The sequence below is a fragment of the Macaca mulatta genome, chromosome 3 (genome assembly GCF_049350105.2).
Source record: "Macaca mulatta isolate MMU2019108-1 chromosome 3, T2T-MMU8v2.0, whole genome shotgun sequence".
Taxonomy (NCBI): Eukaryota; Metazoa; Chordata; class Mammalia; order Primates; family Cercopithecidae; genus Macaca; species Macaca mulatta.
In genome coordinates, this window is record NC_133408.1 from 179287984 (window position 1) to 179308051 (window position 20068).

At 49.0% G+C, this 20068-nt stretch overlaps 1 protein-coding gene and 1 non-coding gene across 2 annotated transcripts in view; one reads left to right on the forward strand and one right to left on the reverse strand.

The window, feature by feature from the left end:
- The first annotated feature begins 828 nt into the window (after positions 1-828).
- Positions 829-932, forward strand: LOC114677203 (U6 spliceosomal RNA). The gene has a single exon (XR_003728502.1). It is a non-coding gene; the product is annotated as a U6 spliceosomal RNA (small nuclear RNA).
- Positions 933-5435: 4503 nt separating this feature from the next.
- The window catches only part of KLRG2 (killer cell lectin like receptor G2), a 28525-nt gene continuing 13892 nt past the window's right edge, over positions 5436-20068 (reverse strand). Inside the window, exons 4-5 of the mRNA XM_015135014.3 lie at positions 6307-6410; positions 5436-5905 (exon numbers count right to left, since the gene is read on the reverse strand). Coding sequence (XP_014990500.3) covers positions 5785-5905; positions 6307-6410 — 225 coding nt within the window. The 3' untranslated portion in view covers positions 5436-5784. The remainder of the gene's footprint in view (positions 5906-6306; positions 6411-20068) is intronic.

The window sequence follows — 20068 nt, forward strand, 5'->3', positions numbered from 1 at the left end:
AATCAGAGCGTGCCAGCTCCCCAACACTCTACTAGTGCTAATGGACTTTCTGGAAAAACAATGCATAGCATTTCTCCTTTCTCTTCTTGTCGGACAGACAGGTCTGACTGTTACTCAGGCTGGAGTGCAGGGGTACAATCAAGGCTCACTGCAGCCTCAACCTCCTAGGCTCAAGCGATCCTCCACCTTCAGCCTCCCAAGCAGCTGGACTACAGGCTGGGGGCCACCACACCCAGCTTATTTTTTATTTTTTTGTAGAGATGGGGTCTCACCATGTTGTCCAGGCTGGTCTCAAACTCCTGGGTGCAAGCGATCCTCCTGCCTCTGTCTCCCAAAGTCCTGTGATTACAGGTGTGAGCCACCACACCTGGCCAACATTTCTCCTTCTTATAAAACCTCCTCTTTGTTCTTTGGACATATTAAAGACCAGTCAGTCTGTGTGTATGCCTGAAGTTGCAATTCTGGTATCCCAAATAACATGAGAAATTTAGGGATTCATCTCTATATTTTAATTTTGACTTCAATATACTGCACTGAATACTGTTGGCAGCTGTATGTAATACAATGGTAAGTATTTGTGTATCTAAACATAGAAAAAGTACAGTAAAATACGGTGTAAAAGAGAAATAGGCTGGGTACAGCGGCTCACGCCTGTAATACCAGCTACTCAAGGCTGAGGCAGGAGGATTGCTTGAACCCAGGAGGCGGAGGTTGCAGTGAACCGAGATTGCGCCACTGTACTCCAGCCTGGGCGACAGAGCAAGACTCCTTCTCAAAAAAAAAAAATAATAATAATAAAATAAAATAAATTTTAAAAACAGAGAAATAGTGCTTTCTTCAGTAGCACACATACTAAAATTGGAACAATACAGAGATTAGCATGGCCGCTGTTTAAAAATTAAATTTAAAAAAAATTGACTGGGCACAGTGGCTCACGCCTGTAATACCAGCACTTTGGGAGGCTGAGGCGGGTGGATCACAAGGTCAGGAGTTCAAGACCAGCCTGGTCAAGATGGTGAAACCCCATCTCTACTAAAAATACAAAAATTATCCAGGCATGGTGGCGAGCACCTGTAATCTCAGCTACTCAGGAGGCTGAGGCAGAGAATTGCTTGAACCCAGGAGGTGGAGGTTGCAGTGAGCCGAGATGGCATCACTGCCTTCCAGACTGGGCGACAGAAGGAAGGCTCTGTCTCAAAAAAAAAAAAAAAAGCAAAAACAAAAATTGCTGGGTGTGGTGACTCACGCCTGTAATCCCAGCACCTTGGGAGGCAGAGGTGGGTGGATCATCTGAAGTCAGGAGTTCAAGACCAGCCTGGCCAACATGATGAAACCGTCTCTACTAAAAATACAGAAATTAGCCCGGCATGTTGGCAGGCATCTATAATTCCAGCTACTCGGGAGGCTGAGGCAGGCGAATCACTTGAACCTGGCAGGCGGAGGTTGCAGTGAGCAGAGATTGTGCCACTGCACTCCAACCTGGGGCACAGAGTGAGGCTCCGCCTCAAAAAAAATAAATAAATAAAAACAGTACACTCGTATGGGGCATTTACAGGACTGGAAGTTGTTCTGGGTGAGTGGGGAGTGACTGTGAAGGTTTAGGACATTACACACTGTTGGAGACTTTATAAACACTGCACACTTAGGCTATACTAAATTTATGAAAAGTAATTTTCTTTCAATAATAAATATTAGCTTACTGTAACTTCATAATTCTTTTAACTTTTTGACTTTTTTGTAATAACACTTAGCTTAAAACACAAATATTATACACCTGTACAAAAATATTTTCTTTATATCATTATTCTTGACTTTTAAAATTCTATTAACAATTTTTTTTTTTTTTTTTTGAAATGGAGTCTCACTGTCACTCAGGTTGGAGTGCAATGGTGCGATTTTGCCTCACTGTAACCTCCACCTCCCGGGTTCAAGTGATTCTCCTGCCTTGGCCTCCTGGGTAGCTGGGATTACAGGTGTGCGCTACCATGCCTGGCTAATTTTTGTATTTTTAGTAGAGATGGGGTTTCACCATGTTGGCCAGGCTGGTCTCAAACACTTGACCTCATGATCCGCCCACCTTGACCTCCCAAAGTGCTGGGATTACAGGCGTGAGCCACTGTGCCCGGCCATAATTAACGATTGTCTTGATGAATTCAGAAGTCCTACAGGTTTACAAAGCCTTTTTTTTTTTTTTTTGAGACGGAGTCTCGCTCTGTCGCCCAGGCTGGAGTGTAGTGGCGCGATCTCGGCTCACTGCAAGCTCCGCCTCCCGGGTTCACGCCATTCTCCTGCCTCAGCCTCCTGAGTAGCTGGGACTACAGGCGACCGCCACCGCGCCCGGCTAATTTTTTGTATTTTTAGTAGAGACGGGGTTTCACCGTGGTCTCGATCTCCTGACCTTGGGATCCGCCCACCTCGGCCTCCCAAAGTGCTGGGATTACAGGCGTGAGCCACCACACCCGGCACAAGGCCATTTTTAAATTGTGAAATATTTCAGACACAATCAGTTTTATTTTTATTATTACTTTTTAAGCTATACCTACTGGGATGGGAGACAGTTTCAAAAGTTAATGATTTTCTTGGATGTTGCTGTTTTTAACTCCGCAAGTACTTCGGTTCTGCCAGTGCTGCCCTGAGCACTGGGGCTGCGAGAGCAGGTAGCAAGGGCTAGCACTGGATACAGCATAAGGACATATTTCTCTTCCCCTTCAAACTGGCTGTCCCTGTAACCAATAAAATGTGGCCCATGTGACACTGGGTGATTTCTGAGGCTGGCCCTCCAGAGATCCAGCTTATGTTGTCCTTTATTTGGGAATGCTCCTTCTTGTAATCCATCTGCCATGCTATGAGGAAGCTCAAGCAGCCACGTGGAGAGCGGCAGGTACAGGAGAACTAAGAACAAAGGGCCCCAGCTAGGAGCCTGCACTACATTGCTGGCTGAGCAAGTGAGGCCATTTTGGACTTTCCAGCCATTCCAGCACTCCATCCAATACCATCTAAAGCAGAACTGCCTGGTCAATCCACAGAATGAGGGGGAGGAAAATAGTCGTCTGGGGCAAATAGTTGTTGCTAAGTTTGGGAACAATTTGTTATAAAGCAGGCCATGCACTGTGGCTCACTCCTGTAATCCCAGCACTTTGGGAGGCCAAGGCGGGCAGATCACCTGAGGTCAAGAGTTCGAGACCAGCCTGGCCAACATGGCGAAACCCCATCTCTACTAAAAATACAAAAATTAGCTGGGCATGGTGGTGGATGCCTATAGTCCCAGATACTCAGGAGGCTGAGGCAGGAGAATCACTTGAACCCGGGAGGCAGAGGTTGCAATGAGCTGAGATTATGACACTGCACTCCAGCCTGGGCATCAGAGCGAGACTCTGTCTCAAAAAAAAAAAAGATTGTTATAAAGCAACAGATAACCGAGGGTGTGGATTATCACAAGTGTGAAGTAACTTGGTACCTCCTTTCTCCCTCACTCCACCTGATGGCTTCCCACTCGGCTGCCACTAATACCTTTCTAGATTCCTCTACTGTGTGCTGGGATGGAGAGTATGGCCTTTGGAGTCAGATAGCAAGTGGGTTCCATTCTAGACCTTGCACTTTCTAGCTGGGTGACTTTAAGTACAACACTTCCCTTCTCTAAAAGGTACTGAGAAGGCTAGATAAGGTTTTGTATACTCATAACCTACAGATGTGTCATTTCTCCAGGCACAGACCCTGGGAACATACGGCAGGGGGTGGGAGTGGTAACATACACAGCTTCTTGCCCACATAGGATGTATTTTGATTGGTGTCTGCCCCACCTGAGACACCCATTTCACCTCCAGCCAGAGAATTTCCATTTCCCATTTTTTTTTTTTTTTTTTTTTGAGACAGAGTCTTGCACTGTCGCCCAGGCTGGAGTGCAGTGGTGCAATCTTGGCTCACTGCAACCTCTGCCTCCTGGGTTCAAGCAACTCTCCTGTCCCCGCCTCCTGAGTAGCTGGAATTACAGGCGCCCACCACCATGCCCAGCTAATTTTTTGTGTTTTTAGTAGAGATGGGGTTTCAACATGTTGGCCAGGCTGGTCTCGAACTCTTGACCTTGTGATTCGCCCACCTCAGCCTCCCAAAGTGCTGGGATTACAGGCATGAGCCACCGCACCTGGTCTCCATTTCCCTTTTTGTTGTTACATCTCAAGAGTGTGAGAAGTGCGGGGCTGGGGGACGGATAGCACTAGGAAAAATTTCTAACGTAAATGACAGGTTAACGGGTGCAGCAAACCACCATGGCACGTATATACCTATGCAACAAATCTGCACGTTCTGCACATGTACCCCAGAACTTAAAGTATAATAATACTAATTAAAAAAAAGTGTGAGAAATTTCTTCCATCTAGGACTCTCCATCCCATTCTCCCAGACAGCCCATTACTGGCTCAGATGCACCAATAAGGATTTCTGTTTAGGAGGGATCTGGGTGCGTGGTCTGACTTTAGAGGGAAGGCTGGCTTGCAAGGGCCAGTTGAGTGCGTGCCCAGCACCAAGCTAAGACGCAGGCCCAGGCTCCTGCTGTTTGGAGGTCTAGCTGGACTCAAGGGACTACACAACTCTGTCAGCCACTTCCTCCAGCCTGAAGGTCTTCACCGCACCCCAGCACAGAGGCTTCTTCAGGCTGGTCGTCTCTGCAGCTGTGGGTGGAAGAGCTGCCTGGAACCTGCCCCCATTTCTCTGATTTCCTTTCTCACTCAGACTTCTCAGCTTCCACTTACCAAGCTGGGGTGCTCTCCTGGCTTCTCCTGCCAGATGGCCCTGTCCTCTCTGTCTTGTCTTACCCTTGGGCATCAACTTGCCAGGAGCCGGCCAGCCCACATGCGGGATCTCCACCCAGAACCTTCCTGTCTGCCAATCCTTTGCCAACTCTCAGGGCGGGGAAGGAAAACCTTTCTCCCCACTCCTCCCAGGCCTGACCGCTCCTTTTCCTTGGTTAATTTCCCACAGAGGCTGCCGGGAGGCTGTGTCCGACGTACACCCAGCTGCCTGGAATAGAATTCACAGCAATGACGTTATCCCTGCCAAGTCCCACTGCCACCGAACAACAGCAGACTCATTTCCATGAGTCGGAATGAGAACCCAGATTGGGGCCGGGCGCGGTGGCTCAAGCCTGTAATCCCAGCACTTTGGGAGGCCGAGACGGGTGGATCACGAGGTCAGGAGATCGAGACCATCCTGGTGAACATGGTGAAACCCCGTCTCTACTAAAAAATACAAAAAACTAGCCGGGCGAGGTGGCAGCGCCTGTAGTCCCAGCTACTCGGGAGGCTGAGGCAGGAGAATGGCGTAAACCCGGGAGGCGGAGCTTGCAGTGAGCTGAGATCCGGCCACTGCACTCCAGCCTGGGAGACAGAGCCAGACTCAGTCTCAAAAAAAAAAAAAAAAAGAGAACCCAGATTGGAATCAGCTATGGTTGCTAACCCTGTCTTTTTCCTCTAGGGAGAAATTGTCATTTTAATGAAACCAAGGCACAGAAATGCTAAACAACCATCCCAATGTCATCAAACGAATCATCCACAGAAGCTGGAGACTAATATTGGCACTCAGGCCTGAGGCCACAGAAAATCTCCTTTCCCTCGGATGCATCTTCCTGGGTTGAAGTCCAGCTCCTAGACTCGCTCGTGTGTGCCCCCTTGAACAGAGCAGGGAGACCTGGATGCCTGGGTCCAGGAAGAGGCTGCCCAAGCTCTCAACTGGCCTCCCCTGTAGGGGTGCTGCATCCGCCTGGCAGGCTGAGGACAGGCAGAGCCCAGATCACTGGGTCCCCTTGGCACAGACCCAGGGTCTTGGAGTGCTGCAGTTTGCAGCCACCAGAGTGCCTTCCTCCAGGGCCCCGCAGTTGATATCCGGGTTGTCCTTGCCGTCCTCAGGGAGTCTGGGGAAAGGTGGGAGGGGAAAGAGGAGAGGTGTTTAGGGTGCCGGGGCCTCACTTCCCAGACAGACCCTCTAGCCTGTGTGCCTGTCACCTCTACCGGCCTGCGCACTGAGTGAGTCACTGCACTGGTCAGCCACGTGGCACTGGATGAATCCCCAAACCTCCCTGGGCAGCTGAACCCGCATCTGTAAAACGGGGGTGACAACCCTGCTTGGGTGAACGTGCTGGGAACCCAAATAAGGAGTGAAGTGACAGGGACTCATCAGGCACCAGGCCGCGAGGATGGGCGTGGGTTGCTTTCCGAGTGGCATTCCAGGTTAGGGGAGCAGCAAGGAGGTGGACCCTGGACAAATGGAGGATCCAGAACAGCAGAGGAGGGAGAAAAGCCCATGGTCACTCACAGCCGGGGCGGCAGAGGGGCCTCGTCGATCCAGTGCCAGCCCTGGGGGCCTCGCCAGGCCCCCACCCAGGAGTGCCTGGAGACTGGGTATCTGCCCAGGAAGTCCTGAGGGAGAAAAGTAAGATGGTCACTCCCCTGGACACTGGTGTGGCTCACCTGGGGCGTATGGGTTCCACAGGGTCCCACCTGGCCAATCCAGAAGGATCCGCTCAAGCCAGTGCTTGCAGAACAAAACCACCTTGAAAGCTGGATTGGATGCCTGCTGGGTGCCAGGCGCTGTGCTCAGGGCTGGGGGCCAGAATGGGGGTGACCCTGTCTCAGCCAAAGGGATGTGAACGCCAAACACTACTAAGCGATGCTCAATGGGCGTTGAGTGGGCAAAGAAACAAGGAAGCTCAGAAAGTGAGGGAGGTGGTCAGGCACGGTGGCTCATGCCTGTAACCCCAGCACATTGGGAGGCCGAGGCTAGCGGATTACCTGAGGCCAGGAGTTCGAGACAGGCCTGTCCAACAAAATGAAACCCCGTTTCTATTTAAAAAAAAAAAAAAAAAAAAGCTGGGCACGGTGGCAGGTGCCTGTAATCCCAGCTACTTGGGAGGCTGAAACAGGAGAATCGCTTGAGCCCAGGAGGCAGAGGTTGCAGTAAGCCAAGATTGTGCCACTGCACTCCAGCCTGGGCTGACAAGAGGGAAACTCCATCTCAAAATAATAATAATAATAATAATAATAATAATAATAATGCATGCAGACGTGCAGGAACAACAAAAACCAAAGTATGTTGGAGAGGTACTAGAGGAGACTTTTTTTTTCTTTTAAATATTTACCCTCAGTGTCACATTATTTTTAACAATGAATTAAAGCAAAAAAGACAATGTTTTAAAGTATATATTTAAGATTTTTTCTTTTCTTTTTTTTTTTTTGAGACAGAGCCTTGCTCTGTCACCCAGGCTGGAGTGCAGTGGCACGATCCTGGCTCACTGCAGCCTCCGCCTCCCAGGTTCAAGCGATGCTCCTGCCTCAGGCTCCTGAGAAGCTGGGACTACAGGCATGCACCACCAGGCACAGGTAATTTTCATATTGTTAGTAGGGATGGGTTTTGCCATGTTGGCCCAGGCTGGTCTGGAGCTCCTGGCCTCAAGTACCTATCCACTTCAGCCTCCCAAAGTGTAGAATTAGTGGTGTGAGCCACTGCACCCGGCCAAGATTTTTTAACTTGGAAAAAAAAGTTTAAATATTTTAAGCCCCAGGGTCGGACGTGGTGGAGGGGCAGCGATGCCGGCACAGCCCGCATCAGCTTGTTCTTTCTGAAATGTCGTTTGGCGCTACGTAACAAGAGCAGCACCACCGCTCCTGCTCCAATGGGTGATTTCGCTGGGAAATAAATCCGAGAATATAAAGGGGAAAAATGAACTTATCTAAAGATAACACGGTGCCATTTGTGAAGAAAAACCGGAAACTCCCCAAACGCTCAGCAACCGAGAAATAACAAGGCAAATTATAGGATGTCGACGTGATGGAAAATTATAGTGCTATTAAAAATGACAAGTGTATAGAAAATGTCATTATGCAGGAAAATGTAAATATGAAATCATGCCAAGTAAAAAAAAAAAAAAAAGACTATACTAGAAAGTACATATCGCTCACAACGTCAAGAAGCACATGTTCCCTCTGAGGCAGGTTAGGAGCAGAGTGGTATACGTGAATTTCGTGTACGCTGAATTCTTCTTCCCTGAGAAAATGGTGTAGGTCAACAAAGACAAGCCCTGGGACTCAGAAAGCCAGCACTGGACTGATGATTGTCCCATTGCTGCCACCTCCTCCATCCTTCAGATCTGAGCTAAAGGTTGCTTTTTTTACGGACACTGGGCTGACCCTCTCCAAGGTGAACTAGGTGCTCCTCTCTCCCCTTGGTTTCCACAACTTTCACAGAATAAAGTTGCCTCTTTTTTATTTTTATTTTTGAGACGGAGTCTTGCTCAGCTGCCCAGGCTGGAGTGCAGTGCCACAATCTTGGCTCACTGCAACCACCGTCTCCCAGGTTCAAGGAATTCTCCCATCTCAGCCTCCTGAGTAGCTGGGATTACAGGCACCTGCCATCATGCCCATTTTAGTAGCGATGGGGATTCACCATATTGACCAGGCTGGTCTTGAACTCCTGACCTCAGGTGATCCACCCGCCTTGGCCTCCCAAAGTGCTAGGATTACAGGCATAAGCCACCGCACCCAGCCTCTCTTTTTTATTTTTTAAGAAACAGGATCTCACTACGTTGTCCGGGCTGGCCTTGAACCCCTGGGCTCAAGCGATGCTCCCACCTCAGCCTCCACAGTAGCTGGGACTGCTGGTACGTGCCAGCACTCATGTGCTACCTCCTAATGGCTTGCCTCCTTGTCACTTTCCTGTATTAGATGGTGAACCTGGTGCAGGCCAGGAGCTCGTCTTACTCAGCATTGCACTATGACAGCCCAGCACACAGTAGGTCAGCTCAGTGAAACTGCCTCCCCGTGCTCACTGCCAAAAATCAGCAAGAGCCACAGTGAACCCAGGCCATCAGGCCACTGCGTGTCCCAGAAGTGTCACAGAAAACCCATCTTCTGCCCCTCAAGGTTAGTACCAGTCAGTCAGCAGCCCAGAGAGAAGCCAGGGGCAACTTCCAGGCTGAAGGTTGCTAATCTTCCCCTTCTTGAATCCTAAAGAGCACACAGGAAAATGGAGAGTGGTGAGTGGGCGGAACAGAGAAGGTACACTGGGCAGCTGTTCCTTGGCTGGTGCTTCGGGGACACACTGGGGCCCAGGATGGGGCTGGGCGGGGAACCCTAGAGAGGATGGGAGGGCCCCAAGCTGCTCTGAGGTGTGAGTCAGAGGGCTGAGCGGCCCAACAGCGTCTTCCTGGGAGCCCTCAGCTGCCTGTTTGGGAAGGCACACCAGGGCTCAGTGCCTCTCCAGGGCTGAGATGGGGCCAGGCTACCCCATATGCAAATTCTGGCTCCATGACTTGTGAGCCACATGACCTTAGACAAGTTACCCAACCTTTCAGAGCCGCTGGGTGGTCCTCTGTAAAATGAGGATGCTTGTGATGAGGCTTGAGATACTAACATAAAGCCAGGGCTACCTAGTACACACTCATCCCAGTCCTCTTGCCTCTGATGTGTGGTGGGCAAAGCTTGTGACCTGCCTCCGACACACATGAGCCCCTTTGATGCTTACAGCAACCTCAAGAGGACCCTGCCCTTCTGTCAGAGCCCCAAGCCATCTGCCTCTCTCTCCCTTCCCCTCTGGGCCTCCTGGTGACAGGAGCTGAAGGCCTCCCCCAGCCCCAACCCCGCCTAGACCCACCCACTCCATTCCATTCTTCTTTTCCTTGCAGTTGAGACTCCTGATCTCATTGTTAGCAAAAATGGTGGTGTGGGGAAGGTGTTGTTCAGAGTTATAAATAAACTCCAGGAACTACTAAGTAATTTGTGGCTAAAAGGACTGCTCTGTGCAAAAGATTCTGAGGCCTCCTTAAACTGTGGATTCTCCAACTTTCCCACTAATATGGGAAGAGGGAATGTGATCCTGTGCAGAATGGACTGAAAATCTCATCTTTTACATCTTAAAATTATAGAAAATTATTTCCTATGCCTTCATACATTTTTTTTTAAAAAAAATTGTGATAAAAGATTCACGGCCAGGCATGGCTGCTCGCAGCTGTAGTCTTAGCACTTTGGGAGGCTGAGGAGGGCAGATCACTCAAGCCCAGGAGTTTGAGACCAGCCTGTGTAACATAGTGAGACCCTGTCTCTACAAAAAATACAAATATTAACCAGGTGTGGCAGCACACTGCTGTAGTCCCGGCTACCCAGGAGGCTGAGGCCGAAGGATGGTTTGACCCCGGGAGGTCGAGGCTGCAGTGAGCCATGATCGCACCACTGCACTCCAGCCTGGGTGACAGAGCAAGATCCTGACTCAAAAAAAAAAAAAAAAATTTAATGACATAAAATTTACCATTTTAACTATGGTAAGTGTTGAGTTCAAGGGCATTAAGTATATCCACATTGTTGTGAAACGGTCATCACCATCCATCTCCTGAACTTTTTCACCTCCCCAAACTGAAGCTGTCCTCATTAAACAACTCCCCATCCCCCGCTGCCCTGGCAACCGCCATTCTACTCTCTATCTTCACCCATGTCTGTTTTAATATTAAAATGTTTCAAATTACTTTTCTTAATCCTAGGATGTATATGTATTCATGGTTTAAACTTTTTGAAATTAGGATCGGGCTCGAGTTCAGCATGTGCTGTTAAGGTAGCTTCCTCCCTCCTCCACTCTGCAAAGCAAAGCTGTTAGTAAACTAATGGTGAGCACTTACAGCTTCCTACTTTTCACTAATCCTGAGCAAAACAGGCTTCTGGGGAAGATGAGCCACGTCTATCCTGTACCCCCGGGCGCCCTGGCCCTGGTGCATTCCTGGGGTTTGTGTGCGCTGCTTCTATGTGTGTGTCCTGTCCTCCCCACCCTGCCTCAGCACCTTCGGGAGCTTCCGGTCCTTGTCCAGAACTCAGGAAAATTCCAGAGTTCCACAACCATTATATTCCAGATTTTAACTGCCTGGATCTTGAATCTTAGCATTGTTCTTTTTGCAGGGAAGGGGTTTACCCAGAATGTGATATGTTTTCTGTAGATTTACTTATGTTTCAAATGATTGATGCTGTATGCATTTTTTTTGTTAAATTCTTTATCTCAGGTTCTGTTTCCAATTTGGATAGTTAAACCCACCTCCCCACACTGGCAACAAGGAGGTCTAAAATCATCTGAGGTGAACCTGTCTGACGCGAGGCCCGTTTTACTGGCTTCCTGCTGGCATTTGCTGTGCTCAGTTGGTCTGTCTCAGGACAAAATGCCATGTTCATCAGTCTTAAGCGATGGGATTCCATAAGTAAGTAATGGGATGAACTATGTCCCTGCAACAATCTGATCCGTGCCCTGCTTGGCTCCTGGCCCCAACTCCAGGCACTCTGGAGACCACCTTTGGACCCACCTACATTCCTATAGGCCTTCAATTTGCAGATACAACCAGTCTGGGTCTGTACAGTCTTGGTACAGGAGCCTGGGGTGCTTTCTTTGCACAGCCCATTCCCATCTCAACGACAACACCTCAGGGCCCAGCCCAGGAGCTGAGCAGAAACCGTTCTCTACTGAGCTCCTCTTGCCCTCATGGGCTACTGGTGCCCTGGCATATTCCCCCAGTCACAGCCTATATTATTTGTGGAACATTTAGAAATAAATGTTATTCCTGGTTACACAGTAATCTGTGCTTACTGTAAAACATCACCTCCAGCTGGGCGCGGTGGCTCACACCTGTAATCCCAGCACTTTGGGAGGCCGAGGCGGGTGGACCATGAGGTCAGGAGATCGAGACCATCCTGGCTAACACGGTGAAACAAACAAAACAAAACAAAAAATTACCTACAGCAGATTTTTTTTTTTTTTTTTGAGATGGAGTTTCACTCTTCTTGCCCAGGCTAGAGTGCAGTGGTACAATCTCAGCTCACTGCAACCTCCACCTCCTGAGTTCAAGCGATTCTCCTGCCTCAGCCTCCTGAGTAGCTGGGATTATAGGCACGTGCCACCACGCCTGGCTAATATTTGCATTTTTTTAGTAGAGACTGGGTTTCACCATGTTTGCCAGGCCAGTCTTGAACTCCTGACCTCAGATGATCGGCCCACCTTGGCCTCCCAAAGTGTTGGTATTACAGGCGTGAGCCACTGCGCCTGGCCCTCCAGCAGATTTTTATATGGGAAAAATGGGAAGATACCAGCCACCCTTTCCTGAGCCTGCCATGGGGGTCGTGAGGGGACCTGGCCCCAGTGTTGGTGGTGGCTCCAATGTCATCGTCTTGGTCTGTTTAGTCTGTTTTCTGTTGCTGTCACAGATTACCACAGAAAGGGTAATTTATAAGGAAAATAAATTACTTCTTACAGTTTTGGAGGCTGGGTCAGGTGCAGTGGCTCATGCCTGTAATCCCAGCCCTTTGGGAGGCCGAGATGGGGAGGTTGCTTGAGGCTAGGAGTTTGAGACCAGCCTGGGCAACAGAGTGAGACCCTGCCTCTACTAAAAATCAAAAAAATTAGCCAGGCGTGGTTCCAGCTACTCAGGAGGCTGAGATGGGAGGATTGCTTGAGCCTAGGAGGTGGAGGCTGCAGCAAGCCATGATCACCACACTGCACTCCAGCCTGGGCAACAGAGCAAGACCCTGTCTGAAAAAAAGAGGGCTGGGTGCAGTGGGTCACACCTGTAATCTCAGCACTTTGGGAAGCCGAGGCAGGCAGATCACTTGATATCACGAGTTTGAGACCAGCCTGGCCAACATGGCGAAACCCCACCTCTACTAAAAATACAAAAATTAGCTGCATGTGGTGGCAGGAGCCTGTAATTCCAGCTACTTGGGAGGCTGAGGCACCAGAATTGCTTGAACCTGGGAGGCAGAGGCTGCAGTGAACCAAGTGGCGACCTGCCACTGCACTCCAGCCTGGGTGACAGAGCAAGACTCTGTGTCAATTTAAAAAAAGAGAAAGAGGTTGGGCAAGTTGGCTCACGTCTGTAATCCCAGGACTTTGGGAGGCTGAGGAAGGTGAATCAACTGAGGTCAGGAGTTCGAGACCAGCCTGTATTTTGTCTCTACTAAAAATACAAAAATTATCCAGGCGTGGTGGTGGGACCTGTAATCCCAGCTACTCAGGAGGCTGAGGCAGGAGAACTGCTTGAACCTGGGAGGTACGTTGCAGTGAGCCAAGATCGTACCACTGCACTCCAGCCTGGGTGACAGAGCCAGACTCTATCTTTAAAAAAAAAAAAAAAAAAAAGAGAAAGAGAAATGTGGGGGACACACTGAAACCATAGCAGCAGTGTTGGGGTGGGGCTTCTGAGCCAGGTGTTTGGTGCAAATATCTTCTCTGACACTCTGATCAAGCACAAGTTACTCAGCTTTTCTTTGCCACAAGATTCCTTATCAATGAAAGAGAAAAAGGAACCATCATCTCCACATCACAGGGCTATTTGAACTGTCAGGCCTCTGAGCCCAAGCTAAGCCATCATATCCCCTGTGACCTGCACGTACACATCCAGATGGCCTGAAGTAGCTGAAGAATCACAAAAGAAGTGAAAATGGCCTGTTCCTGCCTTAACTGATGACATTACCTTGTGAAATTCCTTCTCCTGGCTCATCCTGGCTCAAAAGCTCCCCCACTGAGCACCTTGTGTCCCCCGCCCCTGCCTGCAAGAGAACAACACCCTTTGACTGTAATTTTCCACTACCTACCCGAATCAGCCCCACCCTTATCTCCCTTCGCTGACTCTTTTCAGACTCAGCCCGCCTGTACCCAGGTGAAATTAAGAGACTTGCTGCTCACACAAAGCCTGTTTGGTGGTCTCTTCACCCAGACGCGAGTGAAATTTGGTGCCGTGACTCGGATCGGGGGACCTCCCTTGGGAGATCAATCCCGCCCTCCTGCTCTTTGCTCCGTGAGAAAGATCCACCTACGACCTCTGGTCCTCAGAACAACCAGCCCCAGGAGCATCTCACCAATTTTAAATCGGATAAGCAGCCTCTTTTTACTCTTTTCTCCAACCTCTCTCACTATTCCTCAACCTCTTTCTCCTTTCAATCTTGGCGCTATCTTTCAATCTCTCCTTTCTCTTAATTTCAGTTCCTTTGCTTTTCTGGTACAGACAGGAGACGCGTTTTATCTGTGAACCCAAAACTCTGGCGCCGGTCACGGACTCGGGAAGACAGTCTTCCCTTGATGTTTAATCATGTGGGGACGCCTGCTTGATTATTCACCCACGTTTCAGAGGTGTCTGATCATGTGGGGACACCTGCCTTGGTCCTTCACCCTTAGCAGCAAGTACTGCTTTTCTGGGGGGCAAGCACCCCCCACCCCTTCTCTCTGTGTCTCCACCCTCTCTTTTCTCTGGACTTGCCTCCTTCACTATGGGCAACCTTCCACCCTCCATTCCTCCTTCTTCTCCCTTAGCCTGTGTTCTCAAGAACTTAAAACGTCTTCAACTCACACCTGACCTAAAATCTAAACGCCTTATTTTCTTCCACAATGCCGCCTGACCCCAATACAAACTCGACAATCGTTCCAAATAGCCAGAAAATGGCACTTTCAATTTCTCCATCCCACAAGATCTAGATAATTCTTGTCATAAAATGGGAAAACAGTCTGAGGTGCCTGATGTCCAGGCATTCTTTTACACATGGGTCCCTCCCTAGTCTCTGTTCCCAATGCAACTCGTCCCAAATCCTCCTTCTTTCCCTCTCGCCTGTCCCCTTAGTCCCAACCCCAAGTATTGCTGAGTCTTTCCAATCTTCCTTTTCTACAGACCCATCTGACCTCTCCCCTCCTCCCCAGGCTGCTCCTCACCAGGCCAAGCCAGGTCCCAATTCTTTCTCAGCCTCTGCTCCCCTACTCTATAATCTTTCTATCACCTCCCCTCCTCACACCTGGTCTGGCTTACAGCTTCGTTCTGCAACTAGCAACTAGCCCTCCCCGACCTGCCCAGCAATTTCCTCTTAAAAGGTGGCTGGAGCTGAAGGCATAGTCAAGGTTAATGCTCCTTTTTCTTTATCCAATCTCTCTCAAATTGGCTAGCGTTTAGGCTCTTTTTCTTTTCTTTTCTTTTTTTTTTTTTTTTTGAGACGGAGTCTCGCTCTGTGTCACCTAGGCTGGAGTGCAGTGGCGCGATCTCGGCTCACTGCAAGCTCCGCCTCCCAGGTTCACGCCATTCTCCTGCCTCAGCCTCCGAGTAGCTGGGACTACAGGCGCCCGCCACCACGCCCGGCTAATTTTTTTTGTATTTTTAGTAGAGACGGGGTTTCACCATGTTAGCCAGGATGGTCTCGATCTCCTGACCTCGTGATCCACCCGCCTCGGCCTCCCAAAGTGCTGGGATTACAGGCTTGAGCCACCGCGCCCGGCCTTTTCTTTTTGAGACGGAGTCTCGCTCTGTCGCCCAGGCTGGAGTGCAGTGGCGCACGGTCTCTACTCACTGCAAGCTCCGCCTCCCAGGGTCATGTCATTCTCCTACCTCAGCCTCCCGAGTAGCTGGGACTACAGGCGCCCACCACCACGCCTAGCTAATTTTTTTGTATTTTTTTTTTTTTAGTAGAGACGGGGTTTCACCATGTTAGCCAGGATGGTCTTGATCTCCCGACCTCGTGATCCACCTGCCTCAGCCTCCCAAAGTGCTAGGATTACAGGCGTGAGCCACCACACCTGGCCTAGGCTCTTTTTCATCAAATATAAAAACCCAGCCCAGTTCATGGCTCGTTTGGCAGCAACCCTGAGACGGTTTACAGCCCTAGACCCTGAAAAGTCAAAAAGAAGGCCGTCTTATTCTCAATATGCATTTTATTACCTAATTCGCTCCCGACATTAAATAAAGCTCCAAAAATTAGATTCCGGCCCTCAAACCCCACAACAGGACTTCATTAACCTCACCTTCAAGGTGTACAATAATAGAGTAGAGGCAGCCAGACGGCAACGCATTTCTGAGTTACAATTACTTGCCTCTGCTGTGAGAAAAAACCCAGCCGCACCTCCAGCACACAAGAACTTCAAAATGCCTAAGCTGCAGCAGTCAAGGATTCCTACAGGACTTCCTCCCCCAGGATCTTGCTTCAAGTGCCAGAAATCTGGCCACTGGGCCAAGGAATGCCTGCAGCCTGGGATTCCTCCTAAGTCATGTCCCATCTGTACGGGACCCCACTGGATATCAGACTGTCCAGCTTGCCTGGCAGCCACTCCCAGAGCCCCTGGAACTCTGGCCCAGGGCTCTCTGACTGACTCCTTCCCAGATCTTCTCGGCTTAGCGGCTTAAGACTGACGCTGCCCCATCACCTTGGAAGCCTCCCAGACCATCACAGACGCTTTGGGTAACTCTTACAGTGGAGGGTAAGTTCATCCCCTTCTTAATCAATACAGAGGCTACCCACTCCACATTACCTTCCTTTCAAGGGCCTGTTTCCCTTGCCTCCATAACTGTTGTGGGTATTGACGGCCAGGCTTCTAAACCTCTTAAAACTCCCCAACTCTGGTGCCAACTTGGACAACATTCTTTTAAGCACTCCTTTTTAGTTATCCCCACTTCCCAGCTCCCTTATCAGGTCGAGACATTTTAACTAAATTATCTGTTTCCCTGACTATTCCTGGGCTACAGTCACACCTCATTGCTGCCCTTGGATCTCCCTACCTTAATCCACAAGTATAAGACACCTCTACTCCCTCCTTGGCAATTGATCATGCACTCCTTACCATCCCATTAAAACTTAATCACCCTTGCCCCACTAAACACCAATATCCCATCACACAGCACGCTTTAAAAGGATTAAAGCCCATTATCACTCGCCTGTTACAGCATGGCCTTTTAAAGCCTATAACTCTCCTTACAATTCCCCCATTTTACCTGTCCAAAAACAGGACAAGGCTTACAGGTTAGTTCAGGATCTGCATCTTAACCAAATTGTTTCGTCTATCCTCCCTGTGGTGCCAAACCCATATACTCTCCTATCCTCAATACCTCCCTCCACAAGCCATTATTCTATTCTAGATAAACCTAGCTGACCCCATAAATCCTAAATCATTTCCCCACTCCCCTTTCCATTCCTTAAAAAACAGCCCTAAAAGCTGCACCCACACTAGCTCTCCCTAACTCATCCCAATCTTTTTCATTACACACAGCTGAAGTGCAGGACTCTGTGGTCCAAATTCTTACACAAGAGGCAGGACCGCACCCTGTAGTCTTTCTGTCCAAACAATTTGACCTTACTCTTTTAGTCTAGCCCTCATGTCTGCATGTAGCAGCTGCCGCTGCTTTAATACTTGTAGAGGCCTTCAAAATCACAAACTATGCTCAACTCACTCCCTACAGTTCTCATAACTTCCAAAATCTATTTTCTTCCTCACACCTGACGCATATACTTTCTGCCCTCTGGATCCTTCAGCTATACTCACTTTGTTGAGTCTCCCACAATTACCATTGTTCCTGGCCTGGACTTCAATCCGGCCTCCCATATTATTCCTGATACCATACCTGACCCCCCATGACTGTAGCTCTCTGATCCACCTGACATTCACTCCATTTCCCCATCTTTCCTTCTTTCCTGTTCCTCACCCTGAACACACTTGGTTTATTGATGGCAGTTCCACCAGACCTAATTGCCACTCACCAGCAAAGGCAGACTATGCTATCATATCTTCCACACCTATCATTGAGGCTACTGCTCTGCCCCGCTCCACTACCTCTCAACAAGCCAAACTCATTGCCTTAACTTGAGCCCTTGCTCTTGCAAAAGGACTATGTGTCAATATTTATACTGGTTCTAAATACGCCTTCTATATCCTGCACCACCATGCTGTTATGTGGGCAGAAAGAAATTTCCTCACTATGCAAGTGTCCTCCATCATTAATGCCTCTTTAATAAAAACTCTTCTCAAAGCCACTTGACTTTCAAAGGAAGCTAGAGTCATTCACTGCAAGCAGCCATCAAAAGGCATCAGATCCCATCGCTCAGGGCAATGCATACGCTGATAATGTAGCTAAACAAAGCAGCTAGCATTCCAACTTCTATCCCTCATGGCAGCTTTTCTCCTTCTCATCTGGCCACTCCCACCTACTCCCCTACTCAGACTTCCACCTATCAATCTCTTCCCACACAAGGCAAATGGTTCTTGGACCAAGGAAAATATCTCCTTCCAGCCTCACAGGCCCATTCTATTCCGTCGTCATTTCATAACCTCTTCCATGTAGGTTACAAGCCGCTAGCCCGTCTCATAGAACCTCTCATTTCCTTTCCATCATAAAAATCTATCCTCAAAAAATCTCAGTGTTCCATCTACTATTCTACTGCTCCTCAGGGATTGTTCAGGCCCCCTCCCTTCCCTACGCATCAAGCTCGGGGATTTGCCCCCGCCCAGGACTGGCAAATTGACTTTACTCACATGCCCTGAGTCAGGAAACTAAAATACCTCTTGGTCTGGGTAGACACTTTCACTGGATGGGTAGAGGCCTTTCCTACAGGGTCTGAGAAGGCCACCGCTGTCATTTCTTCCCTTCTGTCAGACATAATTCCTCGGTTTGGCCTTCCCACCTCTATACAGTCTGATAACAGACCGGCCTTTATTAGTCAAACCACCCAAGCCGTTTCTCAGGCTCCTGGTATTCAGTGGTGCCTGGTTTTACCTCAAACTGCCACCCTTAAGTCTCTCTTTAAGTGGATAGAAGATCTTCAGTGACAAAGTACACTCCAATACTTTCACCCTGATGAAGTCCTATTCTTTACTTTTATATTCTCTTATTCTCATTCCCGTTCTTATGCCACCCTCTACCTCGCCCCAACTGTCTCCACCACACTATCAATCTCACTCACTCTCTCCTAGCCATTTTTTTTTTGAGACGGAGTCTCGCTCTGTCGCTCGGGCTGGAGTGCAGTGGCCGGATCTCAGCTCACTGCAAGCTCCACCTCTCGGGTTTACGCTGTTCTCCTGCCTCAGCCTCTGGAGTAGCTGGGACTACAGGGGCCCGCCACCTCGCCCGGCTAGTTTTTTGTATTTTTAGTAGAGACGGGGTTTCACTGTGTTAGCCAGGATGGTCTCGATCTCCTGACCTCGTGATCCGCCCGTCTCGGCCTCCCAAAGTGCTGGGATTACAGGCTTGAGCCACTGTGCCCGGCCTCCTAGCCGTTTTTTAATCCTTCTTTTTTTTTTTTTTTTGAGACAGAGTCTCTGTTGCCCAGGCTGGAGTGCAGTGGCGCAATCTTGGCTCACTGCAAGCTCCGCCTCCTGGGTTCATGTCATTCTCCTACCTCAGGCTGGAGTGCAGTGGTGCAATCTCGGCTCACTGCAAGCTCCGCCTCCCGGGTTCATGTCATTCTCCTACCTCAGCCTCCCGAGTAGCTGGGACTACAGGCACCTGCTACCACACCCGGCTAATTTTTTGGTATTTTTAGTAGAGATGGGGTTTCACCGTGTTAGCCAGGATGGTCTTGATCTCCTGACCTTGTGATCCACCCGCCTCGGCCTCCCAAAGTGTTGGGATTACAGGCGTGAGCCACCGCGCCCGGCCTTAATCCTTCTTTAACAAACAATTGCTGGCTTTGCATTTCTCTTTCCTCCAAAATTACCAAGGCCTTGACTTACTGCTAAAAAAAAAAAAAAAAAAAAAAAGGGACTCTGTATATTTTTAAATGAAGAGTGCTGTTTTTACCTAAATCAATCTGGCCTGGTATATGACAACATTAAAAAACAAAACAAAACAAAACAAAAAAAACTCAAAGATAGAGCCTAAAAACTTGCTAACCAAGCAACTAATTAGGCTGAACCCCCTTAGGCACTCTCTAATTGGATATCCTGGGCCCTCCCAATTCTTAGTCCTTTAATACCTGTTTTTCTCCTTCTCTTATTCAGACCTTGTGTCTTCCGTTTAGTCTCTCAATTCATACAAAACCGCATCCAGGCCATCACCAAATGTTCTATATGACAAATGCTCCTTTTAACAACCCCACAATATTGCCCCTTACCACAAAATCTTCCTTCAGCTTAATCTCTCCCACTCTAGGTTCCCACATCACCCCTAATCCCGCTTGAAGCAGCCCTGAAAAACATCGCCCATTATCTCTCCATATCACCCACCAAAATTTTTGCCGTCCCAACACTTTACCACTATTTTGTTTTATTTTTCTTATTAATATAAGACAGGAATGTCAGGCCTCTGAGGCCAAGC